We start from the raw sequence: 9,507 nt of genomic DNA on the forward strand, positions 1-9,507 counted from the left end.
TGCTTGTTTTTTGGGTTTTTTGGGTGTGTCGAACAAAACGCACAGTGAGAAATTTATATGAAGTCATGAACGAAACTACACAATTACGCAATCAGAGTGCCTGCAACGCTTCTGTCGTTCGCTCCAAGACCTACACAATACAGTTTGTGGTGTTTGGCGTGAGGCGTGGTGTGTGGCGCATGCGCGTGTGTGTGTGTGTGCGTGTGTGAATGTGTGTGTGTGTGTGTGCGTGTGTGTGCGCGCGCGCGTGTGTGTGTGTGCGTGCGTGTGTGTGTGTGCATGTGTGTGTGTGCATGTGTGTGTGTGCATGTGTGTGTGTGCATGTGTTTGTGCATGTGGATGCGTGGATGTGTACATGCGTGTGTAAGCGCAGAAAAGGCAAGGTGAGTGCGCGAGATAGACCGCCAAGATGCACCCATGTATGTACCTGTGCAATGGTGGGACGCTGTGAAGGGTCCACTTGAATCATGGACAGAATCAAGTCCCGCACACGCTGCGTGTACCTGAGTATGTTCGTATGTGTTTGTGTGTGTGTGTGTTTGAGTGTATGTGTTTGTGTGTTTGTGTGTTTGTGTTTGAGTGTATGTGTTTGTGTGTGTTTGTTTGTGTTTGTGTTTGAGTGTATGTGTTTGTATGTGTGTGTGTTTGCGTTTGAGTGCGCGTGTTTGAGTGTGTGTGAGTGCAGCGACGAAGAAGAACAGGAGGCACACAAAGGCGAAACAGCAGATGCAGCCACAACAACGCAGCAACGACAAGAACAACAAGAACAAGAAAGACTGCTGGAGCTTACGGGTCATTAGTTGGAAACGACACTTTCCCTTGGGCAATTGCCAACGGTAAACTTGCACCTGGTGTGGGCCGAGGGGCAGAGAGTATGCGTGCAGCAAGCAGGTGACAGTGAGAACGGCCATATGGGAAGGGGAGAGTGGGTCCAGCCGTGTTCTCGCACACACACACACACACAACGAACAACGAATGACGAACAACGAATATCAACACACACACACACACACACACGCAACACACAACACACAACACACAACACACAACACACACACACACACACGACAACACACAACACACACACACACACACACACACACAGAGGACCGAGTCTTTCGGTAAGGCTGTAGAACAGTCAATATGGGCCTTTGATAGATATTTAAAAGTCGTATGGCAAGTTCCTCCGCCGCACCACCTATCATAGGCTGTGCCACGCTTGCATTCTATGCGACCATTGGCCCTGCAAGTACAAATGTACGCTGGAGCAAACGCAAGACATCCACCTTCTATATCGATAAAACGCGGTGTTGACGGGCCTCGGCCTACTACTATCCCTATTTCTATCTCTGGCCTGATATTCGTATACTACGAGCAGTTTGGCTTACTACTTTCTTCTCAAGGAAAACAACACAACAACACACACACACACGCACACACAACACACACACACACACACACACACGCAACACACAAACACACACACACACACACGCAACACACAAACACACACACACACACGCATCGCACACACATACGCAGGAGCACACCTTGCGCGTTCAAGTGTTCGAATGGGGTGTCAAGATAGGCCATAGAGTAGAGGGTGCAGCCCAGCGACTGCAACAATTGTTGACAAGTGGGAGACAGGAAGACATGGGACAACGCAGAGAACGCGTGCGTGTGTGCAAGTGTGCGTGCGTGCGTGTGTGTTAAAAATTGGGTTGAAAGCAAGAAGAGGAAGGTAATGTCCAGCAACAACCTCGCGCATAGACAGTCAGACAGGCAGACAGACAGACAGAGTAGACCAACACACACACACACACACACACACACACACTCGCACACACACAGACAGACAGACAGATAGACACGCGAGCAGGCTAACCCAGATGTCAATGGCGGTGGTCAGGGTGCAGCGCGACGGAACATCCACAAGTTCTGGTGGCCGAAAAGGCAGCGTTGTGCGTTCACTCGCAATATCCTGCGATGCACAGTTTTTTTTTTGTGTGTGTGTGTTTGTGTGCAGTGCACGTGTGTGGGATGGGAGTGTGAGCACGTGTGTGTGTGTGCAGTGAACACGTGCAAGCCTCCCACCATCACCACCACCACCACCACCACACACACACACACACACACACACACACACACACACGCACGCACACAGACACACACGCACACAGACACACACGCACACACGTATGCGCAGGATGTCACCTGCTGTGCAATGGCTTCTTTTCTGGAGGCAACGTCGATGACGCCTTTCTCCACAGATCCAAAGTCCATCAGCACGGGCGTGCCGTCGCGTGCAAGCAAGACATTGCCCGGTTTAATGTCGCGATGGCACAGTGGCTCCACCTGCAAAGCAGCAGAAGAGGCACGCCATGAGGAAAAGGCACAGTGCGTCCGCGTTGTGTGTGCTGTGTGAGCTGGGAATGCCACACTCCATGTTGTTGAACAATTGCTTGCCCAGCAAAACGGCGAACAAGAGCAATAAAGTGAGAAAGCATTGTCGCTAACGCCTCACGTTTCATCAACAACAACAACAGCAAGAGCAAGAGCAACAGCAACAGCAGCACTAGCACGTACTCGTGTGTGCATTTGATCGAGGGCAAGGCAAATGCCCTTGAAGAGGGTGAGGAGTTCGTGTTCGGGAAGATATCCGCCTTGCTCGTGCACGTGGGCAACGTAATCCAAGAGGGTACCGCGCTGCAGGCAGCCAACGCGTTGCGGCGCAAGGGTCAGCGGTGGGTTGAATTGTGCGCACGTCATGTGTCATGGTGTCATGGGTTCGAGCAAATACACATGCACACACAGAGGTGCGTACGCAGGCAACCAGTCTCTCGCTGGGCCTGCAAGGTGTCACAAACATTGAGAGAGAGAGAGAGAGGCAGAAGCAAGCCCCTCCCTCGCACATACACACGCACACACACACACGCACACACACACACACACACACACACACACACACACACACACACACACACACACACACCAACCCACTTGCATAACGACCAACCTCGTAGAGCGGGAACACGCAGACGACTTCCTGGCTGGGTGCGCCTTGATTCCTGCGAAGAGAGAGGACGCCGCTTTCCACAACTTGGATGATGTTTGGATGATCAAAGAGGCGGTAGTACTCAACCTCCGCCTTGGCGCGCTGCACCTCTGCCTTCTCCGTGCACAACATGCGCTTCATGGCGTACATGTCCTTGGTCTGCACGTCGCAGACCAGGTCCACGTTGGAGAAGCCCCCCGTTGCCAATCGCTTGCGGATTGAAAAACGTCGGCTGCCAACCTCCACCGTCTGGCCATTCCCCACCACGCCGGCCAGGCAATCCAAAACCCCGAGCCCTTGGCCCATGCCTCACGTTATTCTGGCTGGCTGCACAGTCGCCGCGCGTGGGGGAAAGGGGGTTGGAGGAAGCAAACAACAGACAGAGCAACAACAAGCAAGCAAGCAAGCAAGTGTACCTCTCCTTCCTTCTCCTTGCTTCCTTCGACTTGTCCTCCTCTCCGATTGTGTATTTGATTGTTTTTGTGTGTCGTCGTCGACCGCGCACATCTCAAAACACGAAAATCTTGTTTTGGAATTTCGATTAAAAATTTGTGTATTTTTTCACACAATTTTTACTGCCACTGCTGTGGGGGTTGCTGACGGCTTGCCCATCCTCCCAGTTTTTTCTTTTTTGCTTGTTGTCCCCCTCCTCCCACTTCCCCGCACCACATCTCTGCGCAGCGTCGTCGTCGTGACCCCCTTATCTTGTCTTCTCTCGCTTGCCAACAAAGCAGCCAACAACAAACAAGCCACTATCCAAGAAGCCAACTCAGCCAGCCCAGTGTCAGCAAAACTTCCCAAAGAAAGAGGTGGGTGCAGCACCAGATCTCCAGCGTTCATTGACACCCGCTTTCACCATCACACACTGACACACACAGACGCACACAGACGCACACAGACGCACACAAGGTCACGCGCAAGCACACACAAACTGTGCGCTTTTCTGCCTCTGCTCTCCTTTGTTCTTCCGTTCGTGTCTGGCTGGACCTTCCTTCCTTGCAACAAACACTTGCGCTCTCTTGTGTTTGTGTTTGTTGGCTCTTGGTTGTTGTTCCCCCTCCCTTTCTTCGACCCCTTCCCATTCCTCTTTCGATTGCGCCATCACACTCTTCCCTCCTTCTCTCGCTCTCTCTTTCTCTCCTCTCTTTCCCTTACCTGTCAAGTTCCTCCATTGCAAACGCACAACACACAACACACACACAACACACACACACACACACACACACACACAACACACAACACACACACACACACACCCAAGATGGGGTCTGGGTTCTGTTCCATGACAAGGTCTGAAACACCACGGCCCCCCCCCGTCACCTCCTTCCTCTTCTTGGCTTTCATCCTCTTTCTCCCCATCATCAATCAGGACAAAGAGGGGTTGCAACATTTTTTTCTCTTTCACCACCCATCACGTGATTCCGCACACACCACCAATTCAGTCAGACACACGTGCCATCTTTCATTCCCCTCACACCTTCCCATTCCTTCCTGGCTTCCCCCCCCCCGCCAACCCTGCCTTCTCTCGTCTTTTCCTTGCATGCACAGAACCGCCAAGCAGCCAGCAAAGGAGGAAGCACAGCCGGAGCAACCACCGCCACCCAACGACCAAAACGCCACCCAACCACCACCAGCCCAAACACCACAAACAGCAACCATGAGCAGCTCAAAGGGTGACATCTACCAGGACTCGCTCGAGTACCACGCCAAGCCCACGCCAGGCAAGCTGGCCACGTTCATCACAAAGTCCACCTCCAGCGTGCGCGACCTCTCCCTCGCTTACAGCCCGGGCGTGGCGGAGCCAGTGCGCCAGATTGCCAAGGACAAGGAGAACGCCTACGTGTACACGGGCAAGGGCAACACCGTTGCCGTCATCTCCAACGGCACTGCCATCCTGGGCCTGGGCAACCTCGGCGCCCTCGCCAGCAAGCCCGTCATGGAGGGCAAGTGCCTCCTCTTCAAGACCTTTGCCGACATTGACGCCGTGGACATTGAGGTCGACACCAAGGACGTTGACACGCTGGTCAACGTCGCCGCAGCCATTGGCGAGACGTGGGGCGGCATCAACCTGGAGGACATCAAGGCCCCCGAGTGCTTTGAGGTGGAGCGCCGCCTCAAGGAGCGCTTGTCCATCCCCGTCTTCCACGACGACCAGCACGGCACAGCCATCGTCACCGCCGCGGGCCTCCTCAACGCCCTCGAGGTACAGGGCAAGGAGCTCAAGACGGCCCGCATCGTCTGCGTCGGCGCCGGTGCCGCCGGCATTGCGTGCATGCGCCTCATCCGCACCCTGGGCGCCACCAACGTGCTGCTCATCGACTCGCGCGGCGTCATCTACAAGGGCCGCGAGAACGTCAACGAGTACAAGGCCGAGTTTGCCACAGAGGGCAAGGAGCGCACCCTCGACGACGCCATTGACGGCGCTGACGTCTTCATCGGCGTCTCCGGGCCGGGCATCCTCACCGCAGACCACCTCAAGAAGATGGCCGACAAGCCCATCGTCTTTGCCTGCTCCAACCCGGAGCCCGAGATCCAGCCCGAGCTTGCCCTGAAGACGCGCCCCGACGTCATCCTCGCCACGGGCCGCAGCGACTACCCGAACCAGGTCAACAACGTCCTCTGCTTCCCCTTCATCTTCCGCGGCGCCCTCGACGCGCGCGCCAGCGCCATCAACGACGCCATGAAGGTGGCCGCCGTCGAGGCCATCCGCGGCCTGGCAAAGGAGGAGTGCCCCAAGGACATTTGCGAGCTCTACAAGGCAGACCTCAAGTTTGGCGCGCAGTACATCCTGCCCAAGCCCATGGACAAGCGCCTCAAGCCCGTCGTGTCGGAGGCCGTGCGCAAGGCCGCCGTCAGCTCCGGGGTTGCCCGCGCCAAGCTCTGAACTGCATCATCGGCCCACGCCTCTGGGGTGTGGTCAGGGCGAGCCCGCGCGTTTGGGGAACACGGAACCACCACTGGGCTCCTTAGTCGTTGTCTGTTTGTCATGTCACGCCGCTTCCTTCTTTCTTCTCTCTTACTCTCTGACTGACTGACTGACTGACTGACTGACTGACTGACTGTCTATCTCCGTCTGTCAGTCCGTCTATCACTCTTTGTCTGTCTCTTTGTCACTCACTCTTTGCCCTGTCTTCTTCCTCCGCGTTCACTCGTTGTCTCCTTTGATTTGTCTAGTTTCCCGTGATGCGACGCTTGCTGGCTCCCTCGCTTGCTTGCGTTGCTTCTCCTCGTCCTTCTTTCCTCACCCGTCCCCGTTCCCTCTTTCTTCGCAGGCGGTTTTCCCTCCCGCCCTCTGTGTTGCGTTGTGTGTTGTGTGCGTGTTCTTTGAAACCCACCAGCCAGGACCAGTGGGTCTTGCAGCACTAGCTTGGCACGCTATACCCCCACCCGATTTGCTGTCTCGTTTTGCTCCCTCTCCTCTCTCAACTTGAGCTGCGTCACGCCAGCCAGGCAAGGCCACCTTTGCCTCGGCTTGGTTCCCGCCTCCTCATCCTCCCTTCTCCCTCCTCTGTTTTGGTTTTCGTATGTGCGCCCGTTGTGTTCCTTGACACGCGCGCGTAGATAGTGGACCCTTTCTGTCTCTCTCTTTCTCTCCCCCTCCCCTTGTTGCTCCCTCTACACTCTCGTTCATCATACTTGCTTATCCGCTGACTTGTTTTGCTTTCTCGTCTCCGATAACTGGTTCCTCTGTGATGCGATCTGTGTGCGTGGGCCTTTGCTTTGGTACTGATGGGGCAACAGCGGGTTGTGTGCGCAGTCACCCTTAGGTGATTTGCCCGAGCGCCACGCATATGCTGTTTGTTGCTGCTCGATCGTTTCGTGACAGCACCCGTCTTCCCTGCCACAATCGCAGCATGTTCTGACCACTGTCCCCCTCCCTTCTTTCTTCCCTTTTTCTTCCTTGTTTGTGTCCTTCCCCTTGTTCTTGTGTGTGTGGGTGGGGGTAGTGCCTTATGTTAGTTGCCTGCTTTGGCTAATTGGTCCCAACTGGTTGGTTTCTCTCTTTTGCATCTTCATGTCTCCATCATCATCCCTGCTGCTTTCTGATCAAGCGTGTGTGTGTGTGCTTGCTGTGTGTGTGTGTGTGTGTTTGTGTTTGTGAAAATGGCACACTGTTGCCTCGATCGTCATATGTGTGTCTTGTCGTCTTGTCGTCATGCCATGTGTCATATGTGTCATGTCATGTAATCAACCTCCGCAGCGCCTGCTTCATGGCTCGCGCTGCCCATGTCCACCAAGCACAGTAAAAGCAACGCCACACGCACCAACTCATGAATGAAACTCTGCCCCCCCCCAAGACAAGACAAGACAACAACCAACGATGATGACGCTGTTGTTCAGTGTTGCTTTTTGCTTGCTGCTGCTGAGCGCTGTTGTGAGCCCAGCAACGACTCCGGCGGCAGCATCACGCATTGTCGGGCAGGAGGACAGCGGCCATGACAACGATGACTGGGTAGTGTTGGCGAAGCGCATCTCTTCAAGTCACCCCATCATCTCCAAGGACACGACACGCGGTGCGTGCGACTTTCCCTACAACCCGGCACTGTTCCCTCTTCCCACCGGCAGCGATGACGGTGCACGCAGCCGCGTTGGCGCGCTCGTTCGCTGCCAGAACCTGACGCAGCCGCCGTACACCGTAGCTCCCTCGGTGATGTGCAGCAGTGTCATCGATCCAAGTGGCCGCAACGCGTCCCAGACCATGCACATCGCCTTCCAGGAAGACGCTGTCTTTGAGAAGTGTGGCACCGAGGATCCTCGCGTCGTCAAGTGGGGCGACGAGTACTTCCTGTTCTACACAGCCTACGACTGCACAAAGGCTATGCTCTCCCTCGCTGTCACCCGCACCCCGTTCAACGCATCGTCTTGGACTCGCCACGGGCCCCTGTTTCCGAATGCCAAGTGGAGCAAGAGTGGAGCTGCCATACTGGGCCGTAAGGGCAAGCAGTACCTCATCTGGGGTGACAGGTAAGCAAACCAGTGTGCATACGTGTGAACTCCATTACGTGTATCTAGCTGCGTCTGCGCTGGCGGGGGCGGGAGGGAGGCGTGTGGGTTGCATGGTATGGCAGTGGCATCGTGGAGGTTGTGTTGGTGTCCCGGCTTGATATGCCAGAGGCATGCACACTCTTGACATGATCTTCTCTCTCACTCACTTCACACACACACACACACACACACACACACACACACACACACACACACACACACACACACACACACACACACACACACACACACACACACACACACACACACACACACACACACACACACACACACACACGCACACAGTGCATTGACGCCGGCGTTGCATGTGGCCGTGTCAGAGGACGGCATCAAGTGGACGAACAAGAAGGAAACCATTCTATCCGTGCGCAAGAGCCCATACTTTGACACCAACTTGGTGGAAGCTGGCCCACCTCCGCTGCCACTGCCGCACAGCAATCACCTCCTCTTCCTCTACAACTCCGCGCGACAGGGCTTTCCATCCCCAAAGCCAGGCTACAGCCTGCAGTACAACGTCGGGTTTGCCATTCTCAACGCCTCCGACCCAAGCCATGTCTTGCAGCGCTCGTCACAGCCGCTGCTCTCCCCAACACTGCCGTGGGAAGTGGGCAACACCACAGCGTATCTGACACCAAACGTCGTGTTCGTGGAAGGCATGGTGCCTGCATCGACCCCTCTCACAGACTTGGAATGCCCTCGCTCCCACATTGCCGACGGGCGCTTTCTCGCCCTGTATGGCGCCGCAGACTCCGCCGTCGGCTCGGTGGAGATTGTGGCGTGCAAACGTCACAACGCCACGCCGACACACTAGCAGCAGCATCTGTGCAGTAACGCGCACAGCAAATGCGTGCGCCCGTTCACACCAGTTGCTTTTATGCGTGTGATGGCCATGGTTGCGTTACTCTCTCTCTCTCTCTCGCTCTTGACTTGGTTCATACTGCTCTTCGCACAATTGCTTGCTTGCTTGATTTGACGCACATACCAGATGTTCATTGAAGGTGTGACACGGTTACAACGAAAGACAGAGCAGAAAGCAAACACAAGGGTCACAAAAAACAAAAACAAAAAACAACAACAACAACAACAACACCCACACATAGACACACACACACCCACACCCACACACCCACACCCACCCCCCCCCCCACACACACACACACCCCAAAAAACCGTAAAAACATACGTATATTTAGACACGCTCGTTGTTTCTCCTAGGAATTAAAATCATCTCCATACATCTGTCATGCTCTTGCACATTCGATCTCTCCGTGTGTGCTGGGTAAAAGGTACGAGTGGTCACACTGGGGTAACAAAACTTCAGGTACGTGCGTATGGTAGTCGTAATGTGGGGAGGTCTTGTCGTTGTCCCGGTTGTACAGTAACCTCCCCATGAACCTTGAGGAAAAAACAACAAGAAAAAGCCTTGGGGAAGATGCGGGAAGGAG

General features: G+C 54.9%; 3 protein-coding genes across 3 annotated transcripts; 2 read left to right on the plus strand and 1 right to left on the minus strand.

Moving 5' to 3' along the window:
• Window positions 1-2: 2 nt before the first annotated feature.
• PTSG_02001 (NAK/MPSK protein kinase) lies at window positions 3-3,521 on the minus strand. The gene is made up of 8 exons (XM_004997932.1): window positions 3,017-3,521; window positions 2,587-2,706; window positions 2,215-2,355; window positions 1,886-1,981; window positions 1,551-1,617; window positions 791-848; window positions 428-503; window positions 3-130 (listed from the first exon to the last, which is right to left on the minus strand). Exons 1-8 carry the CDS (start codon window positions 3,359-3,361, stop codon window positions 92-94), a joined length of 942 nt encoding a protein of 313 aa, XP_004997989.1. The 5' UTR covers window positions 3,362-3,521; the 3' UTR covers window positions 3-91.
• Window positions 3,522-4,316: 795 nt separating this feature from the next.
• On the plus strand, window positions 4,317-5,939 carry PTSG_02002 (malate dehydrogenase; the record flags this gene model as incomplete). Its single annotated transcript, XM_004997933.1, has 2 exons — window positions 4,317-4,345; window positions 4,604-5,939. 2 exons carry the CDS (start codon window positions 4,317-4,319, stop codon window positions 5,937-5,939), a joined length of 1,365 nt encoding a protein of 454 aa, XP_004997990.1.
• A 1,386-nt stretch (window positions 5,940-7,325) lies between these two features.
• Window positions 7,326-9,071, plus strand: PTSG_02003 (uncharacterized protein). The gene is made up of 2 exons (XM_004997934.1): window positions 7,326-8,020; window positions 8,348-9,071. Exons 1-2 carry the CDS (start codon window positions 7,377-7,379, stop codon window positions 8,871-8,873), a joined length of 1,170 nt encoding a protein of 389 aa, XP_004997991.1. The 5' UTR covers window positions 7,326-7,376; the 3' UTR covers window positions 8,874-9,071.
• Window positions 9,072-9,507: the final 436 nt, after the last annotated feature.

The sequence above is a fragment of the Salpingoeca rosetta genome (assembly GCF_000188695.1).
Source record: "Salpingoeca rosetta unplaced genomic scaffold supercont1.3, whole genome shotgun sequence".
Classification (NCBI taxonomy): Eukaryota; class Choanoflagellata; order Craspedida; family Salpingoecidae; genus Salpingoeca; species Salpingoeca rosetta.